The sequence below is a fragment of the Salarias fasciatus genome, chromosome 13 (genome assembly GCF_902148845.1).
Source record: "Salarias fasciatus chromosome 13, fSalaFa1.1, whole genome shotgun sequence".
In the NCBI taxonomy this organism is placed as follows: domain Eukaryota; kingdom Metazoa; phylum Chordata; class Actinopteri; order Blenniiformes; family Blenniidae; genus Salarias; species Salarias fasciatus.
The window spans coordinates 8,810,783-8,828,429 of record NC_043757.1 but is presented as its reverse complement, the minus strand read 5'-3'; the positions used below and the strand labels follow the sequence as shown (position 1 = coordinate 8,828,429).

The following is a 17,647-nucleotide window of genomic DNA, read 5'->3' as shown; positions in this document are numbered from 1 at the left end:
GCTGACACCAGCCACAACTCATGTGAGTAATGCGCCAGAAGCCAAGTCAAACATTAAGCCCCAACCCGAGCATGAATGAGCGAGCTCTCGAAGGCCGACCGAGGGGCTCGATACGCGACCGGACAAACATGGATCATCTGCACAGTGGTCAGCAACGCCGGAGAGCAGTGAGAGAGCCGTGTTCTCCACTGAAAACATGGCTGCAAACAAGACAAAGACAAGCCTGGTCGAGTTTTCCAGGTTTTTAAACAGCTGCCATTTTTAAGCCTTAGATTCACCAGAATACTTTTAATGCTCTGGTCAGATTATTTCTACTCTTCTGACATTCGTAAAGGTATATTTTCTTGATCTGAAATTGCAGAACCATATTCAGGAGTTTGGTTAAAGATATCCCATTCTCAAGTTGCTTTTGTCCAAAGAAGACGGGATGGTTTTCACGTCTTCCTCTTTTGTGATTCTCCGACTTGCGTTTGCGGATTGACGGCATGGCGAGTTGTGTTCACAGACGGCCGTGTCTGGGAGTGTCTCTGAGCTGACATCCAATAAATAATCATGTCTGGTTTCAACACAGTGCCCAGAAGATCGCCAGCATTCAGTTTTGACCTTCAGTCTTTTTCCTTGCTCACAGATTTCTCCTGATCCTCTGAATATTTCCATCGCGGTGTATGGTAGATCATGTCGTCTTAAGATCCTGCTCTTCAAGGAACGAATTTCTGTTCAAATTAGTTCATGTTAATTCTGTTCGTTTTGTGCATAAATGTGTTTACATGAGTCTTTTGGTTCTTTGAGCTGCAGCACCTCCTCCTCTTCACACGTACGATTGTTGGGCTTATCAGTTCAGCCCATTAATTAGGGTAATTAGTCTTACCGTGGGGAATAAGGCTGTGATATGAGCTGATGGCCTCCGGCCCCCACGCCTTCCCAGGTCTGTTTACCGGCCCCGATAAGTTTGTGAAGTCGCAAATCGGTCGCATTAATCACTTCAGCCCCGCTGCACCATTCTGATGTTTGCCGTTGCATTAGGACTTGTTATCTCTATTGGAGCCAATGAGGGGTGCGGTAAAACAGAAGGGAACAGCCTACATCTGCACACAGACACCCCCAGGCACACAGAGCGGCCTGTTAACGGCCGCCGTCCAGCATTTTTGATCGGCGTTCGCAGGCTGTCACCAGGACCGAGGGAACAGTTGAGAGGGGGAAGTCGGCCATCAAGGAAGGGAGTTCATTTTCTGAAGGAGTTGGTGGAGACGAGAGCCGCAACTTGATTTTCTCTCAATCTCTTTCACACCAAAATGACCCCAAGCTTGTTAGTCAATAAAGCTATAGGAGAGTCCCTGATAGGAGGGGCTGTTCACACGCCGCTCCGGGCTGGAGCCCGAGCCGCCGGGCCACCCTGAAGTGGAGCAGCCCCTCCGGGCCCTTTGAAGACTTTGCTCTTTTCCACCCTCGCCTTGCCTCTTGCTGTCTGATCCGTCTTTATCCCCTCTCCTCTGCCTCCTCGTCTATCTCCGTTTCACTCATCCTATTCTTCACGCCCCCTTTCATCCCGGGATCACTTCTTTTAGCTCTTTGATTAGCATACCAAAACCCCCGTGCATTTCCCCCATGGTTTAAGTGCTATTAATGCTAATTGGAGGCAGGGAACTTCTTTAAATAGCTCTCAGCAGGTCTGTTTGTACACCTGGGGCGGGATGGAGTGGAGTCTTGCGGGGGGAACTCTGTGTGTATTTGTGTGTGTGGTTGGGCCAGATGGGGCAGCCTTGTGCTTCCAATCCCACCTGACTCAAAAAGCCCCCGACACGTGTTTATGGTTCTCAAAAACTGTTGCTGTCTCATTGTTAGCAAGTTCAGACAGATTAGTAGATTCATTTCACTCATTTCACTAATTAAATTCATCTTCCCATCAGTTCTTTACAGAATTGAAGTTCTCAATGGTGAATTTGGCCAGTTACTCCATGAACGAACAATGTAGGGAACTTCTCTCTCGACTAAACTTTTATAGAACCAGTCCAGTCCTACTGTTAATCAATGAATTGTCTTTTTAAATTTAATTTTCTGTCTTCCACTTGATGCTGAAAAACAAATAAAAGGTAGAAAACGACTTAACCGAGCCATACTATGTAACAGTTAATGCAGAAATATGTATATATAATGGTGGATTTCATTCATATGCAGTTACTTTTGAAAAGTAATTAGTTATAGTTACTAGTTACTTCTTCAAAAAAAACTGAAAACATCTGTTATATTTTAAAAGTAACTACCCGGTAATTACAAGGCAGAGTAACTATTGCAGTACTTTAAAAAAATGTGTTTGCCCTCTTAATGGAACTTTAAGATGCATGTTCAGATATTTATTCTAAAATTGAATATATGATTAATGAAAAATATCGACACTTGACAGAATAAATTACAAATGGGAAAACACTACATTAATCTAAGTTATTCAAATGTTGCTGTAATATTATGAGAAAAGACACCAATCAAATATCATTGATAACTGTCGATCGCATTTCTCCATTTGTGAAAAGAATAATAAAACAACAGAAGTATGCCAGTAGGCGTCTGTTTCCTTTGAGCACCTTTTTTCTCACAGCTTCAGGAGTCTCAGAGCAGTGATATCACTCGTACACACACACACACACACACACACACACACACACACACACACACACACACACACACACACACACACACACACACAGATTTTGACGGCTGACCCTCCGTTAGAGATTCAGTGTCTTGTTCAAAGACACTTAGAAAGAGCGATCTCACCCTCAGTGTTAAGGTTTACTTCCTGTTTTACATAACGTTTCAAGTGGAAACTCGTTTTTGCGTTTTGCTCTTCAGAAAAGTTTCATGTTTACATTGTTCACAATCATTGACTATTCACTGGTATCAGAAGATGAACCCGCATTTTTCCTTTTCCTTTTCTTAGTTAATAAAATATACATATACAGTGCTCTTCATGACTTGTACTTGAATGGTGATTTGAATGAATTCTCAACTACTGTAGGATCTAAGACAAGTTTTTTTATCTTTTTTTTTTGCATCGTCACATCGTCTAAAATCCTCACTGCCTCGAATGAACAAATAATATAATAGAACCTACAATCAAATGTATTTTCTCCATTAACGCAAAGTCCAATTAAGTTCTGAGTTTGGCAAGTGTGATGAATCACGAGCCCAGCACACACACACACACACACACACACACACACACACACACACACACACACACACACACACACACACACACACACACACGTGAGTGTGTGTTTATTTTATCATTAGGATATCACCATCCTCTGTGAAGAGGCACTTTGTGTTATGCTACGGTTAGCACGCGTGGCACTGAAGGAGCAAATTGGATTGGTATTACAGTATGTAAGCCCAGTCTTACATTCTGATGAGCGCCGACAAACAAATTGGATTGGTGGCGTGTAAATCTGAAGCAGTTTGATGAGCCGGAGGGGCAAATTGAATTCTCAACAATGTAAATCTGTATCAGCTCGATGGGCTCGCCGCCCGACTCCAGCCCGGCCGCCGCTTAAATCATGCGATTGTTCCCGGCTGTTCCCAGATACAATCTCTCTTGGCCATTTGCTGCGGCACCTAATCTGTTTTTGATGACCGTGTAGGGATGTAGCGATACATATGGGCAACTGAGTCTCCCTCTGGCCCCCTCCGCCTGAATCGCTTTCTTCCCTCGCTCTCGCTCGCTCTCTCTCCATCCCGAACACACACACAAACACGCTCACAACCTGTACAGTTGGCAGAGAAGGATTGCTCTGATTGAGCCATCCATGTGTGTTGATTCTAGAGATTACTCAGATGATTGGTCCTACTAATGGACCTCCTGTTTTCTTGTGAAAACATTTTGATCTCTGTCTGTGAGATAATGTCTCGTATTTATTACTCCTGTTGAATCACTGCCATGGTTTTTATTGGTTTCCTTATTGATTCTCTTGTACAACACGTTCCCAGAATTCAACACTCACACCCTGATTTAGTCTACGTGACACTTTGTCATGTGAAGATTTTTTTTTTTTTTTTTTTAATTTTGTCCTCCTTCCTCTATTGGCTGATCACTTTGTTTGTGTGTCTCTTTCAGTTATCCATACAGCGAAGACAGCAATCAGGGGAGAGAGTATATGAACACCAGATTGCCCGCCTGGTGCGACCGAATCCTCATGTCTCCCTCTGCCAGGGACATGGTCATAAAGGTGAGTCCAACGCCTCAGCGGCTCCTCACTGCCCAGTCCTTCCAAGTGTCTGAGAAAAAGATCTGACTCTTTTTATTTTTTAAATGTTGAAAGCCAAAATATCTACTTTTCTGGGGAAAATAATCTTAATAAATGACAGTATGTAGAGTTATTCATCTTTAACGGCTCCTTAGAGAAGCAGCAGATGTGGTGGTGAAAGCCAAAGCTTACGTTTTTGTGTTGTTTTTATCAGTGTTCAGGTTTATTTAGTGTAGAGTGACACCATGCAGACGTGTGTTTGAGTATGTGAGTACAAGCGCTGTCCTGTTCCCTCCACTTCAGCATGAGCGTCTTTGTCATCAGCCCCTCTATTTGTATCTCTATCATCCTTGATCCACGCCCTGCTTCCCTCCTTCCCTCCTCTGTCTCTTCACAGATGGGAGGATGAGGTTTCTGTGAATATTAATTTGGAGGTTTAATCCACGGGTTCACCCAGACAGTATATATATCCCAGCACTTATAGAGTTCAAACAGGTTCTCCCCATTTTCTTCATAAAGCCTCAGATCTGTCTTCTTCCTCAGGAGAGTCCAACCCCGCCGCTTCTCCACCCGGCTTCAAATCCATCCCGCCATTAACAAACGCCAGCCAATCTGCCATCGCCTTTTTCCTCGGCCTGTGCTGCAGTCTGTTCACTCTTGACTCACTATTTTGTTTGCTGGATTACCCAGAGATCCTCCGTGCAGCCGAGCAGTGTTTTCCCACATTTGTTCTCGCCGTGTTTTCTGCAGAAGAACACCACCGTAGTCGCTGTCGAGGCTTATTAGATCCCCAAATCTGGAAGTACATTCAGCAGGAGCATAGCAGCCATGTCTTCCCTGGGCTGATCTTCCACAGTAACACAGGTCTTTAAAGAGGACTGGTTCTGGGTGTTTTCAGTGCAATCGCGCATGCAGGCAGCTTTCATCTGTTAATGTGTTTGAAGGGGACGCAGCGGTGTATTGTACAGTAGCGAAGCACAGCGGGAGGGAGCTGCTCAGGAAGTTTGGCTTTCTTTGGTCCGTGACAAATGAGGAAATTCCTTCCTGATCTTTCTTCCGAACTGACCCGAGCCTCAACCTAACAATAAGGCTTGATGGCTGTATTTACTGTAAGATAGGGACAAAACAAGTGTTTTCTCCAAAAAAAGTACTCCATATGTCACAATTATGTAAAAGGTGACACTCTCTCTCACACACACACGTATATATAGTACACACACACACACACAGCTGGTTTGTTGTTTGCTTTTCTTCCCCTCAAGCACCGGCTAATTGCTTGTAATGCGTGGACAGAGTGGAACAGTTAGTGCGTTCGCAGATTGGCTGATGATTCACTGAGCACACACTCCCCGGCTCGCAGCGTTACAGATTGTTGAGACATGGGCCCGTAAACAGCCCGGCGCGTGGCGTCATCTATCATGGCACGGTCGGTTAACTCGCCATCATGTTATTTTCTGCTTGCCGAGCCCTAACACGCCAAAGGTTGCCCGCTGGCTGTGCGGCGCGGCACCGGCTCCGGTAATGAATGTTTAGCCGAGCGAGCGCTCCCTCTCCGCCGGAGGGCCCGGGGTAATTTGTTTATCTGTCTAAAGATTACGCAGCCCGAAAATCCACAATTTTATGCTGCCTTTGTAAATTATCAAGTGTGTGTTTGATGAATGTATCTGGAGCCGCCGGAGGCGAGGCAGTCGGGGGGGGGCTGCCGCCGCCAGACAAATAGAGGGGAGGCAGTGCGTTGCACCCCTGCTGGGAAAAGGTAGTGAGGTGGAGGCGCGGCGTTCACTGACCCCACTCCGACGCAGGATTGGTCTGAAGTTAATTTGGATTTGGCTTTATGGTTCATTCTCAAGCTCTCTGTCTCTTTCCTCTGAAGCGCAGGTGCAGCCCGCCACGTCACACCCAGCAGCCTCTGCCTCGTGTGTGTGTGTGTGTGTGTGAGCGTGTGTGTGTGGTTGGGCGGCCGTTTAAAAAGTCTTTAGTTCGACCAGAGAAGTGTGATTTATCCCCCCCGTCTGCGGATTCCCGCGCAGCGGCTCCTTTGTGTGCAGGGAGTGATATTGAAACACGCTTCTCTCTGATCGGCTCTCGGATTGCAGAGCGGGCACATCAGGTCGAGAGGCAAAGCGTCCACGTCTGTAAATGACTCCCGCTTTTCATCCCTGCACACGTCTTTCAAGCCGCGGAGTTTCGTTCACCTGCGGTTCGGCGCGCTGCTCGTCTGCCAGAGCGTCCAGCAACTCAGATGAAACTTCAGACAACTGGAACATTTTCAGAGTTACTCAAGAGTCACAACATTTTCCTCGTGAAAGTGAAACCTTTTTTTCATTTTTGTAACTTGTTTTTATGGTTGGAGTAATGTTTCTGCCAGGAAATAAGATCAGATGATGTCCTTGAACTAAGCGCACATTAAACTAAAATACATTTTATTCTAACGTGATGCAAAAATATAAATTACAATGATATAAAGGATGTCAGTAGTTGTACTTTCACGAGCCAATTGGATTTAATCCAGTTAAAGTTGCATCATGTAACCATTTTCATACAATCGGATCAGAGGAACAGTGTCACACTTTCTCTAATCCAATCAGATTCCATGTAAACAGTGAATCAGATTACTTCTGGTTGTTTGAGCTCTGGAGCAACACTTCATGTAGTGGTTGGTAAAAAAAAAAAAAAAATCGACATATATTCATCCTGATCAGACCCTGAAGGAGGAAAATGTTTCTTTGGATGTGGGATTACGTGTGGATGCACCAACTAACTCAGATTATATTACTGCTGCATAAAAACCTGCACATCTGATGACTTTGGCCGTCTTCATGTAAACGGGACAATCTGATTCCTCAGGAGAGAATTCATTCAGTCTGGCTCAAAATCTTTTATGTTAAAGAGGGTCTTAGTTAAACTCTGTCTGCTCAGCGTGATGTTTTGACTGGTTTACTGCTTGCTTGTTTTTTTCTTTAATTGTTGCTGTATCAAGAACTTTGTGACTTTTCTTTTTTGAAAGTTCCGATATGAATTAAGTTTTAATTTCTTCTATTTTGCTCTTTGTGTCGACATAGTTCCTCTGTGAATTATATTGATAGTTCTTTACATAAAATTATCTATTTGATACCTAAACAGTTCAACTAAAAATGTTCAATTCATTTTTCACAAACATTTTCTTTGTAAACAGAGCATTCAATAAATATTCTTGACGCATTTGGTACAATAGTATTTTTTCATCATTTCATTAAGTCACAAAGAGAAAAATGGAACTGGACGAGCAGAAAAACAATATATTAATCATTTGACACAGCTGCTGTTTGACTCACGGGTTCAGTCGTCATGTAGCTGAAACTGAAAGATGATGAGAATGTTCACTTTACACGTTTTCTCACTCTGTGTCTCCGCAGCCTGAAAATGAAGAGAAGTCTATAGTCTATGATAACATCGGGCCCAATGTCTGCATGGGGGACCACAAGGTAACGCCGGGGCTCCGCCCACCTCCTCGCTCTGTGTTGTTGTTCATCTCTTCGTGTGGGGATGGGTCGTTCGGGGAGAATGTTCTCTTCTCTTTTACCTCTTGAAACATGTTGTGTCTAAATGAGGCTGATACTGAAGGTACGGTTCAGTTTATTTCCATACAGTCGTTTACGTTTCCATTCCTGAAGTAGTTTGATGTGGTTTTTAAAGGGTGGGACGGCGAACCTTCACACTTCATGTTTGGTGTGAAAACATTTATAACTTTCCACATAAGATGTGACAATTATGTCTCTCTTACTCTTAATCCCATCGCTTAAAAAAAAGTCTGATTTAATTTTTGACCTCCATTTATTTGTTCTCGCATTAATTTCTTCTGGGAGCTCTCTGGCGCCCTCTACACTTTAAAAACCACTTGTTAGGAACGTCTCCAGAAAGAAAACTTTGGCATCCACATTTCTGCAGCCTGAACTTCTGAATCAGAAATGTGTCCTGGCGAGCTTCCATCGTCATGGTAACAGGAATGGAGGATGACGGTTGCTTGACGTTCTCCATTGCTTTCTCCATACCTGTCCACTAGAGGGCGCACAGCCTGACAGCAGTGAGCAACAGTCAGTGCCAGCCTTTTTTTGGCAGGCTGAAGCTCCGCCTCCGTTGATCCGGTCGAAACGTCTGTTTCCATTCTGGATCAGTTAACGACGACTTGAACTCGTCGAGTTTGTAAAGTAGGATTTCCATGAGTGCTGCATGAGACGCCTCACAATACAGCTGAATTCAGTTGTTAAATGAAAGGTACAATATGGAAGAACGGAGGACGGTAACGTCTCACCCATCCTCAGAGTGGCTAACGGACGGCTAATTCAAAGTTCTACCAGTTTTCTGTTTGCTTCCTCCTTTGAGTCTGCCGAGTAAATCACATCATCGAAGTCATCATGTTAAAGATTTGAAAAGTTTTCCAGGTTTTAAATAGATTAAAAAGTGCTGTTGCAACAGTATAATGTAGCACTTTTGTAAAGAAATCCTTTTTAGTTAGAAGATTCATGGGGGAATTAATAATGATCGAGGAGAACTAAATTCATCCGATCCAGGTTTTCTCACATCAGGTTTTACATTTATTTCACATGAACTGAAATGTTTCAGGCCTTTCTTTTCTTATCTAGCTTATAAAACGCTACGATTGGATCTGCAGCATCCTAAAATTTTTGTTTGTTTGAAGTTACCCGTAAAAAATTCGAAACTTTTTATAAGTTATCGATGTTCCTATTTTTGTTGCATTTGCATTTCGGAAACGAAAAAAGACATCTAAATGTAGAACCACACCATCTACTGGTACAACATGGTATTACAAGTTTGAATTAGCCACGGCTGAGCATCTTTCCAGTAAAGATGTTTTTCAGATGGCTGCTTTCCATTTCTCTGCATGTTTCACTCCGAACTCCTTCCGTCTTGTACCTTTTAACACTGGAGCTGATTTATTCCCAAACCTCGGAGCTCCTCTTGTTTGCGGAGCCGCTCGGCGGTGAAGTGGGTGAGAGGTCGCGCCACCTTTTCCCCGCGCGGCGTCGGCCTGAAAGAGAGGCAGGCGCCTCCCGTCCGCAGCGCGACGCAGACGGCGTTGTGTGTGTGTGTGCGAGGTGACCTCCTGAAAAAAAACACACTCAGAAATGTCCCGTGTAGTTTAGCACGCCGGTCCAAAAATGCAGCGAGCTGCCGTGTGAGTTTAACCCCGGGGTGGGGGGAGGAGGGCGAGGGTCCGGGAGCCGGGGGGCGGGCCGTATATTGATCCACGCTGCAGTAACAAAGTCCTGACTTCTTCTTCTTTTTTTGTGTCTCTCTGTGTGTTTGTCCCCTCCTCTGCCAGCCTGTCTTCCTGTCCTTCCGAATAACAGCGGGGGCAGGTAAACCTAATGCAAATAAGCACAAGTGTTGTGTGGTGCAGTGATGTCGTGGTAAATATTATTTTTCTTTCTTCATTATATTCCCTTCCCATTGTTTTGCTACTGTTGGTTTGATTTGCGGAGAGCAGAGTGTCCTCCCCCCCCCCCAAAAAAAAAGAAAATCATCCCTAGTGGTCACACAGCTGCCAGTTGCTTAAAATGCTTCAGTCATTTTAAGACACTAACACACAAACTTGATTTGATTTTTATTATTTAAAAAAAATTAAGCATGACAGTTTTTTAAAAAAAAATGCAAATCTGATCTGGAGTCAATTTAAACTTCTTCTTCTTTGCAGGGAAGTGTTGCCAAAGGGGGGAGAACATATTCCGTGAAGCGCCTCTGTGAGAACACAGCAGAAACAACGCACACGCACACACACACACACACACACACACACACACACACACTTTGCACAAGCATACACTGAAGACGAAGTCTTTCAGCAGTGCTGACCAGTTGCAGTAGTCCGGACACCTCCTCCTCCTCCTCCTCCTCCTCCTCCTCCTCTTCCTCCTCCTTCCCACCGCTTTCTCCCTCCATAAAACACTTGTTGAGATGTGGACGAGGGCCGAGACGACACACACATCGCTGACCTCACCGTTTCCATGCAACCCCATTCCCGAGAGAAAGAGGAGAAAGAAAAAAGAAAAAAAAAACAGAAAGAGAGAGATAAAGGTTGGACTCTTTTCCACACCACAGCCTCATTTTGCCAAAACTCTAAGTGAAACCAGTCCTACTACACTTTTAGACGCTGTGTTTTGTTTTGTTTTTTGTTTTTTTGTTTTTTAGGTATGCCTCTGTGTATAGGAGCTACTTTCCATACAGTATGTAAGATGTTTTAAAAAAAAATTTGAAAAAAACAGAAAAGTGCAATGCAAAAAAAGATGTATATCTATATATTGTTAGATTTATTTGTACATTGGACAGTATAAGTTAGAGCCGTGGATGGATTTCGTGCCGTTCTCTCTTCGGTGGGACCAAAGTTTTCGGTCCCTTTGTTGGAATAGATAGAACTTCATTTATTTCAACACTATATATAAATAGATCTAAATGTGTGTGTGTGTGTGTAAACCAGGCGCTGGACGTGAGGAAATCAGTGTGTTGGGAGATTATTTCTCGCTGCATTTGTGGGATGAGCCACAGCTCATGTAAATCTTTTGTTAAATTATCCAGACAAATGCACAATCTTTTTAACTTCTGAGTAACTTTACAGATTACTGAACGACACTCTGCTGCTCATCCCACAAATGATAGAAATACATGAGAGCGAAGAAAACATTTCAGGCGAAGCGTCTGAATTCGACGCTGTCATGGAAATTATTAACAGAGTAACAGTTTTGATTCTTGAGAGGAAAACGGGCGGCGATGTTGTTCAATATCAAATCTTCTGATTAGTTTGCGTTTAACGCGTGTTGGATTTGAAGCCACACACCGAGCTCATCCCCCAGATGCAGGCCGGATTCGAGAAACGTGGAAGCAGTTTTAAATCTTGAAAAGACGAATTTTTACTTTTTATATTGTTGTATCAGTTTTCTGTATTAAAAGAAGAACGTTGTCTTCTTTTATCCTCACCACCGGAGGTGAATTTTATTCACTTGATTTCTTTTATTAATAGTATCATGATAGATTCCTGAGCCGCAGAGGATTGAGGAAGTTTTGAACGGACGCAGCTCAGCAGACCGAGCTCCGCCGCTCATCCCACAAATGCATGTCTCCTCACTAACGCTGAAATGAGAAGCGGCTTTGTTCCAACAGAGAAAACAGAAGAGAGAGGAAAAAAAAAAAAAAAAGAAACCTCCCAAACACTGGTTTCCCTGCGTCCTCCTGCTCCGTTTATATATCTGTACGCGAGTTTGGTTTGGAGTTGTGTGCACACCGTTGGCCCGCCACACGGGCCCAGGCTGGTTTTATATACTGTACTTTTAAAAAAAAAAAAAGAGAGATAATTTATGATTCTTACCAAAATGTGGATGCTGGAGTGCGCAGGGTGGGGGGGTATAGGGGTGGGGTGGGGTGGGGGGTTTCCTGGAGCCACAGTGACCTTTAGAATAAGTGCGAGACAGAGAAGCTGTTCAGTGATTTATCGCCTATCCCAGAATGTTTTCAAGCCGTGCCATAGACCATGCAAGTATCTAAGATAACGTCTCATATATAGCACTCTCACGTTATGTCATTATTATTCTTACTCTAACTTATTTCTATGATATTATGTTTCTGAATGTGATATTTTAGATAGGCTTGGGTGTCCTTAAGAAATGTAAACCGTTTTGTTTTTGTCTTTATTTTTGTTACTGCATCATGGTGCCAAGTATCTACACAGACGACAAAGTGTGTAAGAGTTTAAAAATACTTAAAGTGGGTCGGTTAAGGTGTAAAAAATAAGAAACTCTAAATGCTTTTCTTTTTGGGGAGGGGAGAGATGGTTTTGTTTTGTTTTTTTTTTCATTTGTTTTGTTTGAATCTGTTGTGTATGTAGCCTTCAGCAGCGTGGCAGCATTACAGAGGCCATGGGTTTGATTCTCCACACTACAGCCGTCACGTTGATCCTCTGTTTGACTTCTCTCTCAGTCTGAATCACCGCCGCTGGAAATGATTTTGTGCCTGCCGCAGAATTTATGTCGTCTTGTGTGATTTGGGTTCTGTAGGTGAAAAAGAAAAAACAAAAAGTTTTGAAAACAGAAGCAGCACTGCTTGTTTTTGTTCCTGCTGGTCATTGTGAGTAAATACTGTAGAAATATAAGCTGCAGTTTATTTCTTCACTCCATCTTATTCCAAAATAAATAAATAAATAAATAAGAGATTTTATTCTAGCCCCTTCTGGACGGCCTGGCCTTTTACTGTAGGTGATGCAGTTCTCAAGCAATAAAAACCGTTAGAGCGCAGCAGAAGCGTCCTGGTCCTCTTTTTGTCTGCATTTCTTCTCTTTGTTCAGCCCCACGGCCCCATCCGGCCGCCAGACCTGGAGGTCTGGAGGTTTTCCACAGCAGATCACCTGGTCTGAATCCACTTCCTGACACAACACTCGGGATTCGAATCAGCAAACCTCTGAGTCTGAGCTCCAACTTTACTCTTCAGATAGATATCCACTGATTCCAATAGTAAAAATGCCATAAATTGAATTATTTTTAATTGAATTTTGATCGTTTTCCATAAAAATTCACCTAAAATGCACAAAAACTGGAAATATTTTTTATTTTCAGATCTTCAAACTGCTGCTACAAATGTTTCTTCTGGTTAAAGTTTGACTTTAATCTATTGCAGTGGATTTTAAATTCACTATTTTGAAGAAAAAAAAATCAATAAAATTCACATTCAGCTATTAAAAAGTGCAAAGCTGGCCATAATATTGTTTGATATCAGATGATTTATGTTGAAAAACCTAAAAGTTACACTGATGCCTCTTTGAGACTTTTAATACAGATCATCAGTTTTTTTTTTTACTGCCTCAATTTATCCTGTCTGATTATATATTTCACTGCTCACTCACAAATGAACCACAATGAAATATTTCAGGGTTAATTTATTATTGGAAATTAATTCAATGAAAAACTATTAAAGTTTATGAAGATCCTTCAAAACATTATCATTAAAATATCCATCACGTCGGTTTTTGCTAATAAAAACAACTTATTTGTGATAATGTTTGTTTGGATTTTATGACTTTCAGATGATTTTATTAATTCTGTTTTGGTATGATTTTAAAAAGAATAAAATAAAGGTTTGACAGAATTATAAAATTAGGTTGTAATATGTTAGGTTTTAAAAAAGATGTATGAATGAATTTTACTGTTTTGATAAAACGGGAGAAATTTGACTTTGTGCCTCTAATCAAAGGAAGAAAAAGTTATTTATATTTTCCTGATTAAATTCCAACGGAAGTGTTTGTGTCAACGAACAAAACAGCTTTTGTAATCATGTTGCTTAAAACAGGATCATAAAATCCAAGAAATCCACATAAAAAGAGAGTGAATCCTTTGAGATGGAAGTTTGGAGTTTTCCAGAAGTAAAAATCTGCGTAAAAGTTGCAGGAAATTGAGTTTGTATCTTATATTGTTACATTTTTTTCTCGGTTGATTTAAATAAGAATAGAAAAAAAAAAAAGTTCTTTTTCAAAGACTCTGCTCCCTCTGCGCCCTCTCCCGCGTGCAGCAGGTGGATGAAAGCGGCGTTCTGATTGGCTGAGGACGCGCCTCTGCAGTACCAGCTGCAGACAGAGGGGGCGCAGCTGGAGGCTCAGCCTGATAAATCTTCATTTGCTTCAAATAAATAAATAGAAAAACTCAATAAATGCGCAGTGGAGATGTTGAGCAGCGTCAAAGGAAACGGGTGATCAAACAACGACAACAATCCTGAGGGGAAAGAGATGAATAATGTTTAGATTATTTCACTATTTTAAACAAATTGATTCGTATTTTCAAAAAGCACACAAAGAAAATTAGTTCTAATTCCTTTTTTTTTTCAAATCCATCTTTATGAAACAGAAAACGTGTAAATTAAATGGTTGCTATGCACAAAAAGTTTTATTAAAAACTTAATTTTCTTATTCTAGTCAGATTTTTTCTATCAAATTAAAGTTTCAATCCTGATGCACTCGATTACAATTAAAATATACAAATACTGAAAACTACTCTAAATATTAGTCCTCATGCTCCTAATTGCCTCAATTAAATATTAATATCGTGATATTATGATAAATACAAAATGTACTGTGCTTATTTTTTATATGAATGTTTTTTTTTAAAGAACGAATTAACTTGCAACAAAAACAAGAAAAACATTTCTAAGAAAAGGACGTATTTTGATGTATTTAAATATGTAAGAATAATTCTGGCACTAATATGTTTTAATTCCATTTCTTCGTGATTATTTTCTGTTTTCATTTTTCCTGCATCACAATAAATACCGTGAACATTCAATTATCCAGTCATTGATTTATCTTTAATTTATATTAAGCCCATACATTCAAACAAAACTCAATAATAATAATAAAACAAAAAAATGCTTGTTAAATAATTTATTCATTATACAAAGTTTTTTTTCTTCCTAGAACCTTCAGGAAGCAATAAGACTCTTTAAATCCAACAGAAGCTGCAGATTTCCAGCCCGCTGCGTAAAAACTCCTTCAAATCAAAGCAGAACGTCGTTAAAACAAGCTGTTTTTATGTTTCTTTACAGGGATTATTTACAGCGTTTTCTCATCTTTTTTTTTTTTTTTTTGCATCTATACATTTGTGCGCCGGTGCAGAATTGAGAGTTGAATAAAAGTTGGAGAAGGCCGACGTTACTCTGAAGCGGAGGGGGGAAGAGGAGGAGGAGGAAGAGGAAGAGCAGCCACGTCTCCATTTTTGAAACCACATAAGTTATTCAGTAAAAAATATATCTACAATCTGGAAGCTGCGGGTGGCAGCACGGACTCATTCAGACGTTCCTCCTTTCTTGCATTCTGTCGCCTTTTAAGACGGTGGATCGATACCCTGCATGGTTAAACTGAGCTTTAGAAGCAGCACAGGCCTCTTCACACCTGCATTTTATAGAAGGGAAGAAAAAAAATCAACAAAAAAACATGCGTCTGGGATCCGGATCAGTGAAACTTCAAGTCACATTAAAGCTGAAGAATTTATTCAGACGTGGGAGGGAAAAATAACGTGTCGTGAGAAAGCTTGAGCTGAGTGAAAGTTCTTCACTCCTGGAGGCGCCTCGCTCTCGCTTCAGGTGGAACGGGAATGAATCTGTCCTACTCATGAGCACAACACTGATCCGGATTGTTTTGTGTGAATAATTGTTTGTGATACATTTACACCTGCTGTGAAAACTCCGTCTGGATGCGTATAAAAAGTGCATCTCCAAAACACTCCCAGCAACAACTGTCCTTCAGCGTCCTCTTCTCGCGTCCAGCTCAAACCTCCGAGCGGCTCAGGGTCTGTCTGCAAGCTCAGCTCGGATGCAGTGTCTTTTTTTTTTTTTTCATTTTCGAGCCTCTCTTTTATGTATTTTTAATGTATTTATTATTATTTTTTCAGCTGAGCGTCCAGACGCGCGCAGCGTCTTTACGCACGGCGCCGCGCCATGCCGCGCCGCGCCACGCGCTCCCTTCAGACGCATGTGGCGGTAATGTCAGGTGGAAGAGGCCACGAGTCTCTGTCCGGATCACAAGGTGTCCGAGCTGTTACTGCACGGGCTGATGAGCGCCAGGTTCGAGGCCTTGTGCTTTTTCAACAGTCTCGTGATCTTCTCGTCGTCCGAGTTGGGGTCCAGCGGCTTGTTGTACTCGTCGTCCTCCTCGTTGTCCGAGCTCTCCTTCATCTTCTCCGTCTCGGAGTCGTGCTTCTTCTTGGCCGAGGCCATCTCCGCCGCGTGCCGCTTCCGCCACTTGGTCCTCCGGTTCTGGAACCAGACCTGAGGAGGAGGAAGAGGAGGAAGAGGAGGAAGGTGATCAACAGGTCCGAGAACAATAATAAGTCATTTCAGTGTCAACTCTACATTGCAACAGGTGTATTCCCAAATCTATAATTATTTATCCCACCGACTGACACATTTACCGGGATGTGTGTGTTGTTTTTACCTTGACTTGGCTCTCGGTCATCCCTAAAGAGTAGGCCAGCCGGGCTCTCTCCGGACCCGCCAGGTATTTAGTCTGCTCGAAGGTTTTCTCCAGAGCAAAAATCTGCTGTCCTGAAAAAGTGGGTCTGGAGTGTTTCTTCTTTCCATCTTTATCCACCATGATGTTAGTCTGGGCTGAAAGAGGAGGAAAAACAGCATAAATGGAAATACACCGTGTAAGTGTGGTTAAGAAATGTGTAAACGCTGAGCGAATTAATTAGATTAAACAGTTTAAAAAAACATCCTGAATTGAGGATTTTACTGTCAGGCCTCTTTATGGCTATAGATTTTAATATCATTATTATTACACAGGTTTTAAAGTCCCTGCACGTTAAACTTTAATGTTCTCAGAGGAACTTCCAGTGTGTGTGCTGCTGAAATGTACTTTTTATGGTCACCATATAACGCTTAATAATATTTTTACCGCTTTGGCACGAGCTGTGGATGGATGAGGATTTATGGTCCGTATTTAGATGTGTAAAGATGCATTTAAAAAACTGGACATAGTATTAAAAAAAAACACATCCGGAGGAGAGTGCGGTGCGGGCGGAACTTACACGGACAGGGGACCCGCGGGTCCCTCCACGGAGAGCCCTGCATCACCCCGGGCCAGAAGATGGGCGCCCGGCCCGGCAGCTCGGCCAGCGGCTTCGGGTACCGCGACACCGCCGGGCTGAAGTACATCCCCGCCGCCGCTGCGGCCGCGGTGGTCGCCAGGCCGTTTATCCGCGGGAAGCCGGAGAGCAGCTGGCCGGCGGTGGTGATGGGTCTCCCCAGGATGTCGCTTATTCCGTGCGGCGTGCCGCCCGCCAGCTGCGAGTTGAGGTTGGAGAGCGGCGGCGCCTTGAAGCCCGCCGGGCTCTGCTGCAGCGCGTACGGGAACAACGACGTCTTCATCTCGGTCATGTTGTGCAGCGCCGCCAGCGGGGTGCTGCCCAGGACGAACGCACTCTGCCGGTTAGCCTCCATCTGCCCCACCGCTAACATTTGTGGACATGAACCGCCGAACTCTCGAGGCGAAAACTGGAGGAAAAACTCAGGAGCCGGACCGCTTCGGCTGCCGCTTCTCCACCCGAATTCAAGAAAAAAAAGTATCCCGGAGGGGCTGGAGGAGGACAAACTTGAGCCCGGGTGAAGTTGTTCCCTCTGGGGACGCGGAGGCTGCTGCGGCCGCCGCGGGGAGCGTCGCGGAGGTCGGCCGCTGTGAGGATGTTTTTGTGGTTTTTGACGGAAACCATTAAAGGAGTCCACTCGTCTTGTGGCGGGACACGAGCGGGACTCGCTGATAACAGAGCAGCCACCTGCACGCGCGCTATTCCCATTGGATGAGGCTGAGTGAGACGGCGCTGTGATTGGTCGGTTCGCCGGACGAGTGCTGCCTTGACGTGCTGTCGGAAATAGGAATG

General features: G+C 43.2%; 2 protein-coding genes across 3 annotated transcripts in view; one reads left to right on the top strand and one right to left on the bottom strand.

Moving 5' to 3' along the window:
• Positions 1–12,430, top strand: part of inpp5a (inositol polyphosphate-5-phosphatase A) — a 153,935-nt gene extending 141,505 nt beyond the window's left edge. Inside the window, exons 13-16 of one of the 2 annotated variants that reach the window (XM_030106190.1) lie at positions 4,112–4,223; positions 7,637–7,705; positions 9,565–9,601; positions 9,937–12,430. In XM_030106190.1, coding sequence (XP_029962050.1) covers positions 4,112–4,223; positions 7,637–7,705; positions 9,565–9,601; positions 9,937–9,986 — 268 coding nt within the window. In that variant the 3' untranslated portion in view covers positions 9,987–12,430. Of the gene's footprint in view, positions 1–4,111; positions 4,224–7,636; positions 7,706–9,564; positions 9,653–9,936 lie in introns of both variants that reach the window. The other variant, XM_030106191.1, reaches the window with a different exon arrangement.
• Positions 12,431–15,788: 3,358 nt separating this feature from the next.
• On the bottom strand, positions 15,789–17,273 carry nkx6.2 (NK6 homeobox 2). Its single transcript, XM_030106842.1, has 3 exons — positions 16,799–17,273; positions 16,204–16,376; positions 15,789–16,037 (listed from the first exon to the last, which is right to left on the bottom strand). Exons 1-3 carry the CDS (start codon positions 17,226–17,228, stop codon positions 15,789–15,791), a joined length of 852 nt encoding a protein of 283 aa, XP_029962702.1. The 5' UTR covers positions 17,229–17,273.
• Between the last annotated feature and the right edge of the window lie 374 nt (positions 17,274–17,647).

Bases quoted from the DNA above. Each gene is read 5' to 3' on its own strand.
- nkx6.2 (XM_030106842.1), bottom strand. From the start codon at position 17,228: ATGTTAGCGGTGGGGCAGATGGAGGCTAACCGGCAGAGTGCGTTCGTC. The intron at 16,377-16,798 runs GTAAGTTCCGCC...CTCCTCTTTCAG, and splicing joins CCCGCGGGTCCCCTGTCCGT to CCCAGACTAACATCATGGTG. The intron at 16,038-16,203 runs GTAAAAACAACA...CCTCCTCCTCAG, and splicing joins TGACCGAGAGCCAAGTCAAG to GTCTGGTTCCAGAACCGGAG.